This window comes from Drosophila albomicans, chromosome 3 (assembly GCF_009650485.2).
Source record: "Drosophila albomicans strain 15112-1751.03 chromosome 3, ASM965048v2, whole genome shotgun sequence".
Classification (NCBI taxonomy): Eukaryota; Metazoa; Arthropoda; class Insecta; order Diptera; family Drosophilidae; genus Drosophila; species Drosophila albomicans.
Window position 1 is genome coordinate 21,717,074 of NC_047629.2, and position 18,874 is coordinate 21,735,947.

The 18,874-nt window shown below is 42.8% G+C and overlaps 8 protein-coding genes across 10 annotated transcripts in view; 2 read left to right on the top strand and 6 right to left on the bottom strand.

Moving 5' to 3' along the window:
* Positions 1–18,874, top strand: part of LOC117568815 (uncharacterized) — a 154,695-nt gene that overhangs the window by 1,299 nt on the left and 134,522 nt on the right. The gene's annotated exons all lie outside the window — the stretch shown is intronic.
* On the bottom strand, positions 472–4,514 carry LOC117570625 (methionine--tRNA ligase, cytoplasmic). Its single transcript, XM_034252391.2, has 6 exons — positions 4,294–4,514; positions 4,043–4,167; positions 3,150–3,985; positions 2,978–3,082; positions 1,373–2,524; positions 472–1,311 (listed from the first exon to the last, which is right to left on the bottom strand). Exons 1-6 carry the CDS (start codon positions 4,394–4,396, stop codon positions 573–575), a joined length of 3,060 nt encoding a protein of 1,019 aa, XP_034108282.1. The 5' UTR covers positions 4,397–4,514; the 3' UTR covers positions 472–572.
* Positions 4,624–5,692, top strand: LOC117570630 (coiled-coil domain-containing protein 130 homolog). The gene has a single exon (XM_034252398.2). It carries the CDS (start codon positions 4,703–4,705, stop codon positions 5,690–5,692), a length of 990 nt encoding a protein of 329 aa, XP_034108289.1. The 5' UTR covers positions 4,624–4,702.
* On the bottom strand, positions 5,681–6,887 carry LOC117566573 (microtubule-associated protein RP/EB family member 2). 3 transcript variants are annotated; one of them, XM_034246115.2, is made up of 3 exons: positions 6,778–6,887; positions 6,444–6,573; positions 5,681–6,377 (listed from the first exon to the last, which is right to left on the bottom strand). In XM_034246115.2, exons 2-3 carry the CDS (start codon positions 6,571–6,573, stop codon positions 5,743–5,745), a joined length of 765 nt encoding a protein of 254 aa, XP_034102006.2. In that variant the 5' UTR covers positions 6,778–6,887; the 3' UTR covers positions 5,681–5,742. The 3 variants fall into 3 exon arrangements, with proteins under 3 accessions (XP_034102006.2, XP_051860381.1, XP_051860380.1); XM_052004421.1 differs by lacking the exon at positions 6,778–6,887 and adding an exon at positions 6,708–6,747; XM_052004420.1 differs by lacking the exon at positions 6,778–6,887 and having other exon boundaries at positions 6,444–6,692.
* On the bottom strand, positions 7,038–8,745 carry LOC117570627 (juvenile hormone epoxide hydrolase 2-like). The gene is made up of 4 exons (XM_034252393.2): positions 8,473–8,745; positions 8,208–8,407; positions 7,942–8,152; positions 7,038–7,879 (listed from the first exon to the last, which is right to left on the bottom strand). Exons 1-4 carry the CDS (start codon positions 8,680–8,682, stop codon positions 7,076–7,078), a joined length of 1,425 nt encoding a protein of 474 aa, XP_034108284.1. The 5' UTR covers positions 8,683–8,745; the 3' UTR covers positions 7,038–7,075.
* On the bottom strand, positions 9,574–11,297 carry LOC117570626 (juvenile hormone epoxide hydrolase 1-like). Its single transcript, XM_034252392.2, has 4 exons — positions 11,017–11,297; positions 10,745–10,944; positions 10,475–10,685; positions 9,574–10,414 (listed from the first exon to the last, which is right to left on the bottom strand). Exons 1-4 carry the CDS (start codon positions 11,224–11,226, stop codon positions 9,611–9,613), a joined length of 1,425 nt encoding a protein of 474 aa, XP_034108283.1. The 5' UTR covers positions 11,227–11,297; the 3' UTR covers positions 9,574–9,610.
* On the bottom strand, positions 12,491–14,411 carry LOC117570629 (juvenile hormone epoxide hydrolase 1). Its single transcript, XM_034252397.2, has 4 exons — positions 14,072–14,411; positions 13,759–13,958; positions 13,425–13,623; positions 12,491–13,363 (listed from the first exon to the last, which is right to left on the bottom strand). The coding sequence occupies exons 1-4, from the start codon at positions 14,276–14,278 to the stop codon at positions 12,581–12,583; spliced, it is 1,389 nt and encodes a 462-aa protein (XP_034108288.1). The 5' UTR covers positions 14,279–14,411; the 3' UTR covers positions 12,491–12,580.
* LOC117570628 (juvenile hormone epoxide hydrolase 1) lies at positions 15,311–17,045 on the bottom strand. The gene is made up of 3 exons (XM_034252395.2): positions 16,540–17,045; positions 16,269–16,473; positions 15,311–16,195 (listed from the first exon to the last, which is right to left on the bottom strand). The coding sequence occupies exons 1-3, from the start codon at positions 16,938–16,940 to the stop codon at positions 15,404–15,406; spliced, it is 1,398 nt and encodes a 465-aa protein (XP_034108286.1). The 5' UTR covers positions 16,941–17,045; the 3' UTR covers positions 15,311–15,403.

Consider the following 18,874-nt stretch of genomic DNA (forward strand, 5'->3'; position numbering starts at 1 on the left):
ACTGCTCTATCCGTGTTCCGTGCACTTACATTTTCTAAAACATTTTAATAGTTGTATCGATACATCGACTTATCGATACATGGCACAGATGATTGTGGAATGCCACTCACTAAATATTTGTTCTTATACCAAATTTTAAGAACTTGTAGATATGTATGTTTAGGTCAATGAAATATCATTTATTGTTCAATTATTTTTATTAATTTATAAAATTAAAATCAATTATAAATAAAAAAGCTACTTAAAATGTTTTTTATAGTAAACCATATCGATAGACCGATTAAAAGGTTAAATTTTTATTCGTTAAATTCGATTTGCTATACAATATAATTCCAAAAGCAATTAAATTTAGATTATATGAAAGTCAGCATATATTTATTCATTTCTCTCACAAACTCAATAAATTACTTAAAGAAATCTGCAATACTTGTTATTCAAATAAATACGAAACCCGTTTTTTTTTTAAATGCAAAATGCAAAGTGAAAAAATAACTTAATGCAAATGAATAGAATTGTCCACAATTGTTGTAGTTTGCAACCTTGAATTAGCATAAATAAATACATGGTGAGTTTTACTTCTTCTTTTTGTTCTTGCCTTGAGCAGCACCTGCCGCTGGAACACCAGTCAAAGCTGTCAACTCCTTCTTCAGATTCAATAGAATATCGACTTCGGGTTTCCACACGGAAGCATCTCCACTGGCCTTCAGAGTGCGGACTTTCTCGCCCTGCTGTGCGATTTTTTCTTCCAATGCCTTGATTTTGCCTGCATCCACTGATGCCGTCTCAGCGGCTGCAGCTGGCGCTGCCGAAGCAGCCGTCTTCTGAGCCGTTTCTAGTTGTTTCTTCAGGTCCAACAGTTTGGTCACTTCTGGCTGCCACACTGCCTTGTCTTTCGTGCTCGCCTTTAGCTGACGGACTTTCTCGCCTTGCGCTTGAACAGCTGCCTCCAGCTGTTGCACTGACTGCGTGCCACTTTGTGGAGCTGGGACTGCTGCTGGAGCTGCCGAGGCAGCCGACTTCTGTGCCGCTTCGAGTTGTTTCTTCAGATCCAGCAGTTTGGTAACCTCTGGTTGCCATACGGCCTTGTCTTTTGTGCTCGCCTTCAGCTGTCGCACCTTTTCGCCCTGAGCCTGCACAGCCGCCTCCAGCTCAGCCACATTAGTTTGTTGAGCCGCTGGCGCTTTAGTCTCCTGAGCACCTCCAAACTTGCCCTTGAGTTCATCGATGTAGGACTGCTCCAGCTTGGTAAACAGCGGCGATGGCTTTCCGATCTTGTGGCCAGCGGGCAGCAGAATGGTGGCCAATGGTTTCCTAATAAACAAATCAAATTAATTAATTAAATTAAATTGACATATTAAAAATAGTCTCTTACTCTGCATTAAGAGGCGTTTGCTTGCTATTCAGCTGGGCGAACATAGTGCGCGCTGTGCTTGGCATGTAGGGGAAGAGCAGATTGGCTAGCAGACAAGCAATGTTGGCGCAGAGACCAATAATAGTCGCCGCACGCTTCTTCTGCTCCTCGTTGCCCTTAAGCAGCACCCAAGGCTGTTGGGTTTGCATGTAGCCGTTGCCATGTCGTGAAATGGCCAACAAATGACGAATGCCGTCGCGCAATTTGGCCTTTTCCAGTGAATTGATGTAACCGCGCAGCTCACGATTGATCAGCGACAGCAGCACAAGCTCATCCTGTGTGAGCACAATTTCCGGCACTGTGCTGTTAAAGTTCTTCTCGCAAAAGACCAACGCACGATTGACAAAGTTGCCCAGATTGTTGAGCAGCTCGGAGTTGTTGCGAGCAGCCAAATCATTCCAGCTGAAACTGGAGTCTTGACCCTCAGGGCGAGCGGATGCCAAATAGAAACGCCAAACGTCCGCGGGAATTCCCGTTTCCTGGGCATCGTTACCAAAGACGCCAATGCCGCGACTCTTGCTGAACTTGCCATCCTCATAGTTCAGATACTCGGTGGCCATAATGTGACTAACCAGTGTGTTGCCCTTGTTAATGGCCAACAGCACGCTAGGCCATACCACCGAATGGAAGGGCACATTGTCCTTCGCCATGAACTGGAAGAGCTCCACATCGGTGCCCTTGGCGGGTTGCCACCACTGCAGATACTCTTTGGTATAGCGCTTTGTGATGGACACATAGCCGAACGGTGCATCGAACCACACGTAGAACACCTTCTTTTCGAAGTTCTCGTGCGGCACAGGAATACCCCACTTTAGATCGCGTGTAATGCAGCGAGGCTTGAGACCTTCGCGCAGCCAGGCGCGTGTGATGACTCGTGCATTGTGTGTCCAGCCATTCTCGGCGCGATCCACCCATTCACGCAGCTGAGGCTCCGCCTTGGGCAGATCGAGGAACAGTTGATCCGATGAACGCAGCACAGGCGCACTGTTGCAGACCTTGCAGCGTGGACGCAGCAATTCGGTAGCATTCACCAGTTTGCCACACTTGTCGCACTGGTCACCGCGGGCATCCTCGTAGCCACAGCCGGGATGCGGACAGGTGCCTTCCACAAAGCTAAAAAATAAAGCATTCAATCAGTGCTTATTATAAAAACATTAACTATACAGTATAACATTTATACGCATTATCAGTATTGGGATAATTTCAAATATAGTTCATAGATACCATGAAATATATATTTATTCTATTTTATTCAACGATTTTGGAAAAACTAAATAATATTCGCGAATTTATAATGAATTGTAAGAAGTTAAGAGATTAATAACATGTGAAAGCAATAAAATGAAATGTTTGATTTATTTTTAGAGCGCATTTTTGTTATGCATAAAAAGTTTTTGTATTCAAGCAGGCTTAAACCAAATGAAAAATATTTTTTATGTTTAACTGAGTTGCTTAATGTCTTCTTTAACGAAAGGAACTTCCCGATCTTTATGAACTTTCATATTGTTTTGGTATTACTGTGTTTGCTAAATGTTAAATTAGTAAACAATTTTTATTAACACTCACCGATCGGCGAGGAAGCGATCACATTTCTGGCAGAGGAGCTGCTCTACGCTCTCCTTTATAATGTAGCCCGCGTTGTAGACATCCTTGAAAGCCTCTTGAACAATTCTGTAAATTGAAATCGAACACAATTTAAGCAAATGTTGTTTATCAAATGAACTGCACAACAACTTACTCAGTCTGCTCTTGAGTTGTGGTGCGTCCAAAGTAATCGAATCCAATGCCGAACCAGCGATAGATGGCATTGTGAAGCTCGAAGTACTTGTCGCAGATCTCGCGTGGCGTCATATTCTCCGCCAGTGCCTTGTTCTCAGTCGCCGTGCCGTATTCATCTGTGCCGCATATGAGCAGCGTGTTGTAGCCAGCGTTGCGCGAGTACCGAGCGAAGATGTCAGCGGAAAGCACACAGCCAATGATGTTGCCCAAATGTGGCACATTATTGACATATGGAAGGGCCGAGGTGATCAGCACATTGCGCTCTCCCGCCTTGGGTAGCACAGTACGTGGCTCGGCGATTTCCTGAGGTTTAGTATAAATGAAGGCAGCACGAGCTGCGGCAATCTCCTCGTCGGTGATGGTGTCCGCCAATGTGGAGCCCGCGTCGGCAAGCAGATTGCCAGCATCTGCAAGACTTGCACGCTTGAGCGGCACATGATGCAAGCCACCATAGCGATTCGATTGCTGCAGCGCATTGAAGCTCAGCTCCTTCAGCGGCTGCTCGCTAAGCACCTGCTGCACCTCCGGCAGTGCTTTGATATTTTCATACCAGCTACGCAGCTGTTCCACATTCTGAGCACCCTTCAAGGTGCCGTCGGGTGCCAGCAGTGACCACACAGCAATGTCAGCTGCTGTCAATTGGCTGCCCGCCAAGTAGGGCGATGCCTTGAGGCGATCGTTGAGCTTCTTCACCAATGTGTTAAGCACGGGCAAAGCATTGGGATCGGCACGATGACCCACAGCCATGTAATGAGCCAATGCGGGCGCCAGCAGCGTTGAAGACCATTCCAGCCACTGCGAGAGAGACAACTAAATTAGTTCTAATTTAATTGGTTTAACCTTGACGCGTACCTCGTCTCTCTGCTGCCCCTCCTCATCGCCCAACAGATATTTGGCAATCGCTGCTGCCGAGAATAATCGGAATCCGTTGTCCAACTCAATTGTTGGCAGGACCAACAAATCTTTGTACTTGGCGTCTGTAATGCAAAGTGATTATTGCATCAGTTATCGCCAACAACAACAGTTATCGTCATCATCATCATCATCGTTGCACGCTGCCGGCCCCAGCAGCATTTTTGGATATGTATTTTCTCCCCTCTTACCATTTAGGTTAACCAGCTGCACTTGAACCTTCTGCTTGGCAAATTTCGCCAGCATCAGCAGTTGCAGACCGAGCGGATTGCCCTCGTTTGTGTAGATGATCATTTTGCACGATTTCTGACAATTTTAAGTTTTAATTTACGTGGCAAAAAAGGGTTAAATTAAAAATAAAGCTCCCCTCTACGTTAGTAATTCGTTTGAGAACTTCCACGCGCGCAGTGTGACCACCGGTAACAATATAGAAAATCACATAATAGTCACATTGTCTCGGAAGCGACTATCGAAATCGAAAACGGTCGTAAACGTTTAAAATCAGCTGTCTACGATAGGAGGCGACAAAGTGCATCGTTTTGTTTATGTGTAAACATTTGTGCTGTGAGTCGAGTACAAAATTTATAAATTGTTGTTAAAATGGGTGAAAGAAAAGGACAAAACAAATACTATCCGCCCGACTATGACCCCAAGAAGGGCGGACTTAACAAATTCCGCGGCACCCATGCGCTGCGAGAGCGTGCCCGCAAAATCCATCTGGGCATCATCATCATCCGCTTCGAGATGCCCTATAACATTTGGTGCGATGGCTGCAAGAATCACATTGGCATGGGAGTGCGCTACAATGCAGAGAAGACCAAAGTGGGCATGTACTACACCACCCCCATTTATAAGTTTCGCATGAAATGCCATCTGTGCGACAATCATTTTGAGATACAAACGGATCCTGGCAATCTCGACTATGTGATTCTCTCGGGCGCCCGACGGCAGGAGAATCGCTGGGATCCGCTGCAGAACGAGCAGGTGGTGCCTGAGACCAAGGAGGTGCAGAAGCGTCTCTTCGACGATGCTATGTATAAGCTAGAGCATCAGGCCAAAGATGCCCAGGCAGCTGCAGACGCCAAGCCCGTGCTGCAAAAGCTCGTGGAGCGCAACCAAAGTGTCTGGGATGATAACTATGTGGCTAACTATCGCCTACGTGCAGAGTTTCGACAACAGAAGAAGGAGATCAAGGGTCAACAGGAACTGGACCGGCAGCTGCTCGCAAAGAGCAGTTTGGATATTGCCTTGTTGCCAGAGACTGCGCAAGATCGAGAAATGGCTGCTCTAATGAAGCTGCAAACGAAATCCGCCATTGAACGCGAGTCTGAGCAGCGGCTGGAGCTGCTTATGCGGCCAGCATTGCCAGGAGCAACGACGACAACCTTTGGTGGTTTAAAGCGGCAAAAAGCGCTCAGCACACAGCTGCAGCTGCAGGATTTGGGCATCAAGCGAAAGCCGCTATCGACATCGACGATGACGCAACCAGCGCCGAGTGCGAAGACATTAGAGAAACCCACAAGTCTGGTGGGCGACTATGCAGATTCCAGTTGCAGTTCTGACGACAGCAACGCAGCCCCAAATGATTAAATTTATTTATTCCGAATAATAAGCTCAACAATCACCCAAAGATCTATCTTTTAATACATTCCCATATTTATATCATCCTCTTGCTCCTGCCGCTGTTCAAGTTGTACCTCCTCCTTCTGCTCCTCATCCTCTGCATTCTCTTCCTGCTTCTGCTGTTCATCATCTGTCAGCTTGTAGAGCACCTCGCAAATGCGATTACAGAATGCCACATGCTGGTTATTTTGTATGGTCTCCGTCAACAAAATTTCGATTTGACGCAACTTTTCGTACGCTCGATCCCTCGTCTCCACCACCTCCTGTGTCTTCTGGTCAAGCTCTTCCATTACGGCCTGAAGATTCTCCTTAGCACACTCATCTTTGGACGTGTTGGCAGCGTGGTAGCCCCCTGCCTTGATGGGCTTTGGCTGCTGGGCAACATTGGCTGCTGATTTAATATTTTCCATTCCCGGCGCTTGGGAATCGAAGAACTTTTTGAACCATTGCAAGAACTCGAAGTTGTCCTGGAAACGACCCTTGATCAGACGATCCACAGGAATGGTTTTGTCTAATTTTAGGCGTGTTAATGCGCCCTGGAAGAGCTTCATGTTGTGAAAGGATTCATGCTCCAGTTTGGCCATCATTTTGACGCGCTTCAAATTGATGCAATTGGGAAAGATCATCTCCATCATTTGGCAATAAGCGACACCTATCAAAGAAGTAAGAAAACTGCATGCCATCACAGTTACACATCCCATCTGCACTCTCCACTTACCAGAGCTCAGCTCCTCAACCTTTCTGAACTGCCCATTGACCATTCGATTGACCCAATCCAGCATTTGATGGCGCGACATATTCTCGGAATTGACACTGGTCAGTGCAACAGTTGGTTTTAAGTCCGTCATCTTTGCGTGTACAAAAAAAACAAGAATGTTATTAATGTGGACTATTATTGTGTTTGAAGTCTTTCTATCAGCTTTCAGTATTTCTACACAATTTCTGAGCTCAGTTGCCCATAAAGTGGCTGTAAAATCTATACTTTTATGATGTCGATTTTTTTTGTCCTTATCTTTTGGTAATTTTGCACTATTCAAATATTCGGCACCTACTTTTCAATTTTTCTAATTATTAACTGTTATTTGATCGGCACTTTTTCTTTGTTGCTTGCTTATTGCAATGAACTTGTTGCTTCTTTATCTGCCTGCCTCTTTTCCCCGCCCATTCGTCTAAGCCATGGCGCGCTGGCAACTCTGGCGCTGATAAGTCTACCAATCGTTTCGCCAGGATCAACTTTCGATTGCGGCTCAGTAAGTATGCTATCGATTGGCACGATGAACTTTAATCGTTTACTGTTGAACTTTCTATCGAATTCAAATTTTCAAATACTACAGTTTATTTGCAATTCACTTACAATGTTTTAATGTTAAATTTACGTTCGACTTTTTTAACAAACTCGATAAAATCATCATATAGAACCTTGGGACCTTCTAGAGCTGCGAAGTGACCACCTCTCCTGTAGTAGGTGCTGTGGATTAGATTCTTAAATTTGTCCTGCAGTTGTATATCCAGGAACTGCATTAAATCGCCCTTAAACCGAGCACATCCGGTTGGAACAGCTGTCGGCACCCGTTCCAGATTCAGTGCACGCTGCGCATTGGAGTATGACTCTGCGTAGAGGCGCTGCGATGTGGTGATTGAATTGGTCAGATAGTAAATCATCACATTGTCGAACAGGGCGTCCAGAGTGTAACGCTGTGTCAGACCGCCATCAGGAAGAGCTCGATAGCTGGCATTTGTCCAAGTGGAGAACTTTTCCAGAATGTAGGCCGCCAGACCCACAGGATTATTGCTTAGAGCTGAGCCAATGGTGTCTGGTTTGGTGGCCTGCAAATGGAAGTACCCGCTCTCCTCAATCATGAAGCTAGCTTCCTTCGCTTTCGGAAAGAAGAAATCCTCAAGTTCCTTGGATACAAACAAACTTGGCCACAGATTGGCCAACCAGGCTTTCACCTGAGACTTAGGGCTCAGATTAGTGCACATGTTGGAATGAAAGCCCAGCACATTCTCTGGATAAAGTGTGGCCATGTGTGAGCCCACAATAGTGCCCACATCGCCGCCATGTATGAAGAACTTATTGTAGCCCAAGCGCAACATCAGATTATGCAGAATGACGGTCATCTGAGCTGGGCCTAGGCCTGTACGAGCAGATCCCTGTAAAAGTGTGTAAAAAGCCTTTTAGAAACTGGAGGTAAAGGTTAAACAATATTTAGTACCTGAGACCAACCGTAGCCTGGCAAACTGGGTACAATCACATCGAAAATATATTTGTTTGTCGGATCCAATTTAGTTTGATGCAGCAAGTGACTAAACTCGTAGAACTCACGCACTGATCCTGGCCAGCCATGAAGCAATAGTAATGCATAATGCTGCTTGCCCACCTTGTCCTCATCCTTGACCTTCAGATGCAGGAAGTGCGTGCTCAGACTGTAAAATAAATATATTTTAATTGTGGAAATTATTTATTCTTGATTATGCTTACCCCTGAATTTCCGTGGTAAAGTGATTGAATTGCCAAAGGAATTCTTCACGTTCACGCCAACGCGGCAAGTAATCGTCCCGCCAATAGGCGACCAGTTCCTTCAGATAGTCCGAGTTGAAGCCATATCGAAACCCTACACCGTTTAGAGGAGGCGTCAGGCGTAGAGTGCGATTAAGTTGCTGCCTCAATTCATCTATGGTCTGTTTGTAATCGAATGTTCTTTAAATAAACGTTCATCCCTAAACTAGTAACTATAAAATCTTACGGATTTTGGGTACACTAGACGACTCTCGAGCACCTTCGAAGTGCTCGCTAAATAGACGTCGTAGTCCTTGGGCGAAGCATCCTTTCCCCACCATTGCTGGGCATCCAAAGTGGGAGGTGGCACATCGCCCCACAGTTGTTGCAGCTGGTTATACACCAAACCACCGCCTATGGCCAGTAAAATTAGCAAGATGCGTGTTATTGAAGACATTTCAGGTGGCTACTGAACGACTTCTCAGCTCAAACGTTCCCGTCACACTGATTTCTCAGCAAATAAACTAGTCAATCTTTTAGCATTTTGTCGAAGCCTCATACTGGTTTAATTTGTTGTTGCTCACTGTGATCGGCAAACATAGCAAACACACGATGATAAGCGCTATTCGTTGCGGGAGCAACCACGCAGCTTTAGAACAGTGTTCAAATATAAATATAGTAGTAAATAGTGAATGCGCATTTTGTATGTTTATGGAGACCGGCCGACGGCACTTCGACTTGATACTTTTGTTAATTCATCAGGATAGGTTGTCGTGTATAATAAATTATTATTATTATTATTATTATTATTATTATTATTATTATTATTATTATTATTATTATTATTATTATTATTATTATTATTATTATTATTATTATTATTATTATTATTATTATTATTATTATTATTATTATTATTATTATTATTATTATTATTATTATTATTATTATTATTATTATTATTATCATTATTATTATTATTATTATTATTATTATTATTATTATTATTATTATTATTATTATTATTATTATTAATAATAAATAAACGTGTCATCGAAACCATAAACTTTACTTCTTCCACTGTGGAGTTCAATGTGCAAAACTGCCTAAGCAAACAAATTTGGTAGTTATCTTAAAAACGCAGTTAATTTAAATTTGAATTGTTACTATTACACAAATAATCAACAACTTTATGACTTGCTGAATTATTGAATAATAATACAATAACTACCAAATGCGGTAGTGTAATGTAAAGTGCGCATATGCTTTAAAGCAGTTAAACACATTATATAACGTACGGTTTGTTGCTACTATGTCTATATAGTAAATAAATAACAAATACAGTAAATTAAATTTTCAAATATAAAATTTTATTCGCAATTAACTTACAAAGTTTTAATGTTAAACTTGCGTTCAACTTTCTTAACAAAGTCTATGAAATCCTTGTATAGCACCTTGGGCACCTCAAGGGCGGCAAAGTGACCACCTCTTCTGTAGTAGGTGCTATGGATTAGGTTCTTAAACTTGTCTTGCAACTGCCAATCCAAGAACTGCATGATGTCGCCCTTAAAACGAGCACAGCCAGTGGGAACAGACGTCGGCACACGTTCCAGGTTCAGTTCACGCTGATCATTGGTGTACGCCTCAGCATAGAGACGCTGCGATGTGGTGATCGAGTTGGTCAGATAGTAAATCATGACATTGTCGAACAGGGCATCCAGAGTGTAGCGCTTGGTAAGACCACCGTCGGGAAGAGAGCGATATGTGGCATTTGTCCAAGTGGAGAACTTTTCGAGAATGTAGGCAGCGAGACCCACAGGATTATCGCTTAAAGCGGAGCCAATGGTGTCTGGCTTGGTGGCCTGCAGATGGAAGTAGCCGCTCTCCTCGATCAAGTACTTTAGTTCCTTCGATCGGGGGAAAAAGAAATCCTCAAAGCCGCTGGGCGCAAAAAGACTTGGCAATATTCCGGCGAGTAGACCCTTCACTTGAGACTTGGGGCTCAGATTGTTGCACAAGTTCGAGTGGTAACCAAGCACATTGTCGGGGTAAAGTGTGGCCAAGTGGGAGCCCAATATGGATCCCCAATCGCCGCCCTGAATGAAGAACTTTTTGTAACCCAAGCGCAACATGAGATTGCGCAGAATAACAGCTGCTTGAGCAGGTCCCAAACCAGGACGAGAAGTGCCCTAAAAAGTGGAGATTATTAGCAAGTGTTTGTGAAATAAGAAATGGAAAATGCTTTATACCTGTGACCAACCATAACCAGGCAAACTGGGCACAACCACATTGAAAATGTACTTGTTGCTGGGATCCAAATTGGACTGATGAAGCAGGTGAATAAGGTCGTAGAACTCACGCACCGATCCGGGCCAGCCGTGAAGCAACAACACGGGATAGTGCTGCTTGCCCACCTTGTTCTCGTCGTAGACCTTCAGGTGTAGAAAGTGCATGCGTAGACTAAAATAAAAAGCACATTATCATTATCAATGATAAGCTGTTATCAAGCTGGCACTCACCCCTGAATTTCCGTGGTGAAGTGGTTGAATTGCCAAAGGAATACTTCACGTTCACGCCAACGCGGCAAGTAGTCGTCACGCCAATAGGCGACCAGTTCCTTCAGATAGTCCGAGTTGAAGCCATATTCAAAGGCCACACCCTCCAAAGGAGGTGTTAGACGTAGTGTGCGATTCAGTTGTTTCCTCAGATCCTCAATAGTCTTTTCGTAAAATAGGTTATGGTTAATATATGACAGTAGAAATAACTCAGTATGAGTTATCTGTTATCTTACCGTCTCTGGGTACAAAATACGATTGTTAATCACTTCGGAGGTGTTGGCTAAATAGGTCGCATAGTCACTGGGAGACGCCTCGTCGCCCCACCATTGCTGTTCATCCAAAGTGGGCACGGGCAGATCTCCCCACAGCTGATTCAGCTGCTTGTATACAAGAGCTCCGCCAATGGCCAGCAACAACACCAAGAGCCGTGTTATGGTAGACATGTTGGGTAGACTACACGAACTATTCCGTTCAAAGGTTCTCGTCACACTGACTGCCCACAAACGTCTAATCTGTTTAATATTTTGCTGTGATTGCAATGCCGACTTGTTGTTTATTTGTTGTCATTGTTGATATCGGCAACGTCGCCGACGACGATGATGATCGTTAAACTTCGCAAGCACACGATGATAAGCGCTTTTAGTTTATTTAACTACGCTACGAATGCGAGCCGAACATATCAGTTTTGTTGATTATCAACTCCAGCTTTGTCATTCGGTCAGTCTGTAGGAGCTTTGCTAAGTCCGCTAGGCCGAAGCGTGATCATGCTGAGTGCCTTAAAAGCTTTTCTGGCGCGCTTTCGACGAGAGCTTTACGTGCTGTTGTTAGTTGAGTAATTGATTAGTTTCTTAATTGCGGATAATTTGAAACGCAGCTGTTCGCTGGGTCAAATGGTTGCTTAAGCCGCTAGCGACATTCGTTTGCTAAAACCGGGCTAAGTAAATATGGCAACAAGTACGAAGATTGTAAACAATTTGCGCTATGACCAATTGTGTTGTTACATAGGAAGTTACGATGACTTTTGGGCTCAAAAATCTTTTTCATACTTTGGCCATAGGTGACATTAACTTTCAAAACTTGCCTATATAATTATTCGAGCAGAGTTCAGTCTAGTTTTAATGAGTAGTAAATACTTATAATAATATTAATAATATTTTTTATAACATTGCCCGCTAAATGAATGTTTGCATAAAAAAACTATTTCAATTTTGGTCTACTTTTATAAATAAATACAATAAATAACTTTTAGTGTTATTATTATAAACACTTTTACCGGCGTTTTAACAATACAATCTGTTCAAACAAAATTAACCAATTTCCTTTTTAAATAATATAGGTCGGCCCTATTGAAAGCATCATTCAAAGTGATCTTAATAAAATAGTATATAGTATTTGCACTGAGAGCTTAAAATAGCATTCATTCATTCCCCATGGTCAGCCATTGAATTACATTGTATGTATTGACTACATAATCAATGTCTGATTGATATTCTGAATATTGATTGATATTCTGAGTACATTGACCAGCTGTTTGTGTTAGGCGGCGGTCAGATCGTCTTACAGTTCAGCTGTGTCAACACATACAGTGGATCACAGCTTATTTCAATCACCACCAACTGATAACTTTGAATCAGTAGATACATATATGTATAAATAATAGGAAATTTATCAGATTACGTGAGCAATGAATTGATCCAATAGTCGCTCTTGTATACGTTGCTTACAATATCTTTATTTAATTCCTACGCCACTTCTAACAAAATATAGAAATACAATTCAAGGCAAACTTAAGTAGAATTAGGCAAAGGCTTTCTTCACAAAGGTAACAAAGTCATCGTAGAGCTGCTGGGGTACCTCAAAGGCTGGGAAATGTCCGCCCTCGTTATAGTGTGTGGTCTGTATACGATTCTGGAACTTGTTGGCCAGTACAGAGTCCGGCACATGCATCAATTCATGCAGGAAGTGGGCACATCCGACAGGCGCATGAATGTGCACGCTATCGATGTTCAAACCCATTTGAGTAGGATTCATTGTTTCGGCATAGAGACGCACTGAAGTGGTGATCGAGTTGGTAACGTAGTAGACCATGATGTTGTCCAGCAATTGATCGTAGGTGAAGCGCTTGGTCAGACCGCCATCCTTCAGCGTTTTGTATTCCTCATTGGTCCAGGTCGAGAACTTTTCGAGGATGTAAGCAGCCAGGCCAACAGGATTTTGGGCCAAAGCACTGCCAATGGTATCCGGCTTTGTGGCTTGAATATGAGCATAGCCCATTTCCTCCATAATGCTTCTGAAGACATGGCCCACGCCCTTGTAGAAGTGAGCATGCTGACTGTCAATGTAGAAGCTGGGCACGATCGATGACAGCAGCAATCGAATGTTGCCGAGAGGACTATTGTTGCCGCACATATTGGAGTGATAGCCGAGCACGTTCTCCGGGAAGAGGGAAGCCAGGTTGCTGCCAATAATGCTGCCCCAGTCACCGCCTTGAATCAAAAACTTGTTGAAGCCCAGACGCAACATCAGGTTGCGCAGCACCACGGAGGCCTGAGCAGCTCCCAAACCGGTTCTCGAAGCGCCCTATGAATGAAAAATAATCTTCAGTTTATCTGGATCATAATGCCGACAGATGGGAACATACCTGAGACCAGCCATAGCCGGGCAAGCTGGGTGCAATCACCTCGAAGACATAATCGCTCTTATCATTGCCGGTGGTCAGAAGTGGTATAATGTCGTAAAATTCGCGCACTGATCCCGGCCAGCCGTGGAGCAGCAGAAGAGGAAGAACCTTCTTTCTTTCGGCCTTGCTTGGTTTCGCATGAATAAAGTGGATCTTTAAGCTGCAAAATAAATAATATATTGTGTTAATTGAGCGCACTTTAAAGACAGGCTAAGCGTAGCGCATTAAACATTTAACCTTCTAAAATTGCAATTATGAATTTTATGGCATAGCTTTTATGTTGAACGCCACTTACCCTTGAACTTCAGTCTGGAAGTGGTCGAACTGCTTGAGGTACGCTTCACGCTCATTCCATTTGTTCAGATAGGATTTGCGCCAGTATTTCACCACCTTTTGCAGCTCCTGGGAATTGAAACCATACTCGAAGCCAACGCCCTCCAGCGGTTCCTGCAAGTTTAGCGGACGATCCAGCTGCGTCTTCAAATCGGCAATAAGCTAACGGGTAGGGAGTAGCGGGAAAGAGAGGAGAGATAAATAACCAGTGAATATGCACAGCAATTGTGCAAAACGAGTTTGCCTACCAATGTACATATGTATGTGCTACTTACCCCTGGTGCAACACTTATGTCATAGGGCAACACTGCTTTATTCTCCTTGTACGGCTCCTTGAGCTTAGGTCCCCAATACTCATTGTTATCGAGATCAGGACGTTTGCCGGGTGCCGACAAATCGCGATAGTTCTTGATGCTCACGGCAACAACAGCGGTCAAAACACCGATGAGAATACGCACTGCGGTTACGCCTGCAGATGGCATTTTGCAATATTTTGGATTTTCTTTTCTTGTGCAATTTGAAGCTGCTGAGTAATAGTGATTCTGGCGATCACTGCAACGGACTTAAACCGAAACTACAATATACACGACCACTCGATCTAAGTTTTCAAAGTAAACTGATCGCAGTTGCCGCAGCGCTCTTTATACCAAGCGTGAGTGAGAGAGTGCATGCATACAACTCATTGTGACAGAGACCGATTATTTCTACGCTAGACAGAGAGCTACCGCGAGAGAGCCAGATTGTGTGAAAGCAAGCAACAACAAATGCGATATTTTGTTTGAACACACATACTCGTACACACGTAACCATGTATAATATGTACATACATACATATGTACTTTGTGTACTCGCTGCTGTTAGGAATGGTGCGTGAGTGTGTTTGCAGGCACGAGGCAATTTCGTGCGTGAGAGCTTTTTGTGTTCGTTTTGGATACAGCATTTGGAAATAAATCATCAGAGACTGACATTGTAAGCAAGATTAAATTTTTAATTATTTTAACAAGTTAACATGAAAAAATAAAAAAAAAAAGTTTAAATAATTTGAAAAATTCTTTATTTGAATGACCTGTGCAGTTAGTTGAAATTGTCATCGCTGGTTCTATTTGTAGATTTGAGCATTGCGAGCATGACGCAGCAGCAGAGTAATTGATATATACGAAATTGAGACGTTGCAATACATATAGTGGAAATGTGTTATCAACTAAACAAATTAAAGCTTTGTCATATCAAGTAAAAGCTAAAAGCGGTGTTATCACCATGACTAACTGATAAATAAATAAATATAAAACGCCGAATTCAAAGTGCATGGCGGCATCGTGCAGTGTTGTAAAATGCTTGTTTGCTAAATTTTGATAAGCGCGAAAGCCGCGCGATTCAAGCCAAACTCCAAAGTGTAGACGCTGATTAGGTTATGCCGGTAATCACTCAATGTTATGTACCCATACATTACATATATATATGGTGCTTTTTAAATTTTGCTAGCTCATCGAATGATTAATACAGGCGGGCATAGATCGTTTTTGGATTTACTTTATTAAAGAACTAATTGAAGCTCCTTCGGGAGCCATAACAAAGTTGGCATTTATCACTCTCAAATGAATTACAAATTATTCATCATTCAGTCCGATCTTTTGCACGAATGTCGTGAAATCATTGTACAACATCGATGGCATCTCCATGGCGGCAAAGTGTCCGCCGTGCTGGAAATACATACTGTGCTTCAGATTGGGAAACTTGTCACGCAATTGCCAGTCCGAAGCCGGAGGCAGATCATTGCGGAAACGGGCGCAGCCCATTGGCACAGGGGTCTGTACGCGATCTAACTGCAGATCACGATAGGCCTTGGCCGAATTCTCCGCATAGAAGCGTCCAGCTGTGGTGGCCGCACTGTTCAGGTAATAGACCATCAGATTGTCAAGCACTGCCTCCAATCCGTAGACCGTGACCATGGCACCAAAGTCCTGATTCAGAGCGGGACCAGTGCAGGTCTGGAACTTTTCGAGTATATAGCCGGCTAACGCAACCGGGCTGGAGTCGAGGGCAGCACCAATGGTGTCCGGTTTGGTGGCTTGTATGTGGTAATAACCGCTCTCCTCGATCAGTTGCTTGTACTTGTCCCAAATGCCAACGTGATGATCATAGAACATGCGAGTGATGAGCACTTTCTCCGGATAATAGTTGATGTATATGCTCTTGAGGATGGACAGCGGTGTGCTCAGGATGCACATATTGGAATGGTAGCCCAGCACATTGTCGGGATATAGTGTGGCCAGATTGCTGCCAATAATGCTGCCCCAGTCGCCGCCTTGAACCAAGAATTTCTTGTGGCCTAGTCGCAACATCAGATTACGCATCACGGTGGCCATTTCAGCAGCATTGAAGCCGGGACGTGTCGCCGCCTAGGGAAAGACAACAGTTGGCAATCAATAAATCGATATCAATGAAATATGCACTTTGATACCCGTCACTTACATCTGACCAGCCGAAGCCGACAAGGGAGGGTGCAACCACCTCAAAGGCGTAGTCACTGATGTTAGTCTCCTTGCGCAACATGGGAATGAAATCGTAGAATTCACGCACTGAGCCTGGCCAGCCATGGAGCAGCAGCAGTGGCACCACTTGCTTCTTTTCGGCCACCTCCTCCTCGACGCGTTCGTGGATAAAGTGAATGTTCAAGCTGCAGCAAAAAGAGATCACGAATTAGAGCCAAACGTTCTCCACGTTAAATCACTTTGAAACTAACCCTTGAATTTCGGTTTTGTACTGCTTCAATTCATTGAAATATGCTTGACGCTCATCCCACTTGGTCAGGTACTTGTCGCGCCAGTAATCCACAAACTGTTGCAGCGCGTAGGCATTGAAACCATACTCAAAAGCAATGCCATCCAGCGGTTCGGCCAGCTTGAGAGTGCGATTCAATTGCTGACGCAGATCGTCAATCTCTGCCTGTGGCACATCGAGCACAAAATCGTAGATTTTCTCATCGGGCGCATAGTTCTTGCCATCTCCACGACCCCAATAGGTGTCGTCTTTGTAGTCCGGCTTGGGCAGCGGACGTGTCAGATCAGTGAAGACCAGATAACCGTAACCGACGATGGCTCCGAATATGGCCACAATCACAGCGAATACTGTCAGGCACTTCATATTGCCCACAAATTTTGATTATTTATCTGAACAAAATTTCAATTAATTTCTTGGGTGCATCGAGTGTGCTCAACCGTTCTACGAGCCAGTCGAATAACAACTGACGGCACTCTATCGCTAGCTTTTCACGTTGATGATATTCAATTCAAGTGTGTATATGTGTGTGTGTATTAATAAACTATATACATATGTGTATAGGCGTGTATAAATAAATGATGTAGCAGGTACAGTGAGGCGCTAATAGAATTCCGTATGCGAGGCAGGTTTGCCTAATTCCGCATTATTTTTTAGCTTTTTGGACTGCTGTTTATCCTTAACTTATTAAACAAATTTGACAACCTTTATATTGACCTACGTAAAGTTTTTAAGTTTTACGTTATACAATCTTAATACTTTATTTATTATATATAATGTATATAATTAAAACTTTTAAATTTTATGTAAATTGTGGAAATTTTTTTTTAACATTTTATTTTTAACAAAGATAATTTCACTGTATATTTTCAATCAGCAATCAATTGAATTCTTTATTTCAACCTGCAATTCTTTTAAATTTTATGTAAATTCCGAATTTTAAATATAAGAATATATATATATATTTTTTTTTCTTTTTTGAGTAAGATAGTTTCACTATATTTCAATCATCAATATAAATCGTACAGCGTGACGAGTCAATTCTTGTTAATGATTTACTCCCGCTATCTGATAGTTCTCGTTGGCAGAACTTAATTCATTCAGTTTTATATACTATGTATGAACAGGCAAACCTCTATTTGGCGAGCGGTAGAAATAAGTAAGAAAGGTATAGTTCGTGTTAGCCTAAGCAGTTGCACTTAATTTTTACTCTAGAGAATTGTATCATGAAGGCAATATTTAATCAGCAGAATGTTGTTACTGGTCTAAATAAATTAGATCTTTAATGGCTTCAGTTATTACGAAACAGAATAATGACAGCTAAACTTACATAGTTTCAAGTTCTGTGCTGATAAAGCTCATTACGAAAACACTTTTTTTTTTAAATGGAACGGGAATTTGTTGCCTTCAATTACAATAATTGTCGAGTCTCAATTTAGTACAAATAATACAGAGTTCACTTTATATATATTTTATATATTATATTTTACTGTATAGCGATGCGTATACTTGATGTTTTTTTTAACCACTGTACAATAATATGACTGAGATTGTCGGTGGCTTGTCTAGCAGTTAAGACTTTATTTGAGATATGTATAACCTATGCCGAGAATACTGCTTGCGCCTAAAGTGGACGATATCTTATCGGAGTGCTCAATGGAACTTATTTATTACTTAGTTCCCACTTTGCTGCGGACGCGTCCGATTCAAACGATTATGATGATGTGGCTCTCGGTAGCCACATATTCTATTTGAGTTGACAAACAAAAGTAGGCCACGTGGAGTTTATAGCCAGAAATATTTGCGAACATTTTCAGTCTGACAAACTGACAAACCTTTTGTCTTATCGAAATTGTAAAAATTAAATCAAGTAGAATGTCTGAGCTAGTCGATGTGCAAATTTCGCCGCATATAACCGTAAAGGTTCAATCGGCAAATCTGGGTGTGGTTTCATTTCGCATTGGGCGCACGATGTTGCTGGGTAAGCTGAAGGATGCATATTGCTCGCAAATGCATTTACCCAAGGAGTTCGCCTTACTCTATTTCGACGGCATTAGGATCGATGATGGGGAGTCGGCTGCGTCGGTATTTTTAGATGAGGGCGATCTTCTGGAGGTGTGTATGAAGCATCAGGACGAGGCTGGAGATAATGCAACTCAGGGGAGCAACGAGGTGTTTAACTGAAGACGTATTTCTTTGCTTTTAATTTGTGTTTGTTGCAGAGCAAGATTATAAATCAAGTTTCCACTTGACATACACTATGTCAATGAACCGTTAGGGGTAAAGAGAGTGAAAGAAAG

Bases quoted from the DNA above. Each gene is read 5' to 3' on its own strand.
- LOC117570628 (XM_034252395.2), bottom strand. From the start codon at position 16,940: ATGAAGTGCCTGACAGTATTCGCTGTGATTGTGGCCATATTCGGAGCC. The intron at 16,474-16,539 runs GTTAGTTTCAAA...TTTTTGCTGCAG, and splicing joins TACAAAACCGAAATTCAAGG to CTTGAACATTCACTTTATCC. The intron at 16,196-16,268 runs GTAAGTGACGGG...GTCTTTCCCTAG, and splicing joins TCGGCTTCGGCTGGTCAGAT to GCGGCGACACGTCCCGGCTT.
- LOC117566573 (XM_034246115.2), bottom strand. From the start codon at position 6,573: ATGACGGACTTAAAACCAACTGTTGCACTGACCAGTGTCAATTCCGAG. The intron at 6,378-6,443 runs GTAAGTGGAGAG...CTTCTTTGATAG, and splicing joins GGTTGAGGAGCTGAGCTCTG to GTGTCGCTTATTGCCAAATG.
- LOC117570625 (XM_034252391.2), bottom strand. From the start codon at position 4,396: ATGATCATCTACACAAACGAGGGCAATCCGCTCGGTCTGCAACTGCTG. The intron at 3,986-4,042 runs GTACGCGTCAAG...TCTCTCTCGCAG, and splicing joins AGGGGCAGCAGAGAGACGAG to TGGCTGGAATGGTCTTCAAC. The intron at 3,083-3,149 runs GTAAGTTGTTGT...TTCAATTTACAG, and splicing joins ACAACTCAAGAGCAGACTGA to AATTGTTCAAGAGGCTTTCA.
- LOC117570630 (XM_034252398.2), top strand. From the start codon at position 4,703: ATGGGTGAAAGAAAAGGACAAAACAAATACTATCCGCCCGACTATGAC.
- LOC117570626 (XM_034252392.2), bottom strand. From the start codon at position 11,226: ATGTCTACCATAACACGGCTCTTGGTGTTGTTGCTGGCCATTGGCGGA. The intron at 10,945-11,016 runs GTAAGATAACAG...TTTTACGAAAAG, and splicing joins GTATTTTGTACCCAGAGACG to ACTATTGAGGATCTGAGGAA. The intron at 10,415-10,474 runs GTATAAAGCATT...TCCACTTTTTAG, and splicing joins CTGGTTATGGTTGGTCACAG to GGCACTTCTCGTCCTGGTTT.
- LOC117570629 (XM_034252397.2), bottom strand. From the start codon at position 14,278: ATGCCATCTGCAGGCGTAACCGCAGTGCGTATTCTCATCGGTGTTTTG. The intron at 13,624-13,758 runs GTAAGTGGCGTT...TTTATTTTGCAG, and splicing joins TTCCAGACTGAAGTTCAAGG to CTTAAAGATCCACTTTATTC. The intron at 13,364-13,424 runs GTATGTTCCCAT...TTTCATTCATAG, and splicing joins CCGGCTATGGCTGGTCTCAG to GGCGCTTCGAGAACCGGTTT.
- LOC117570627 (XM_034252393.2), bottom strand. From the start codon at position 8,682: ATGTCTTCAATAACACGCATCTTGCTAATTTTACTGGCCATAGGCGGT. The intron at 8,153-8,207 runs GTAAGCATAATC...TTTATTTTACAG, and splicing joins TTTACCACGGAAATTCAGGG to TCTGAGCACGCACTTCCTGC. The intron at 7,880-7,941 runs GTACTAAATATT...ACACTTTTACAG, and splicing joins CAGGCTACGGTTGGTCTCAG to GGATCTGCTCGTACAGGCCT.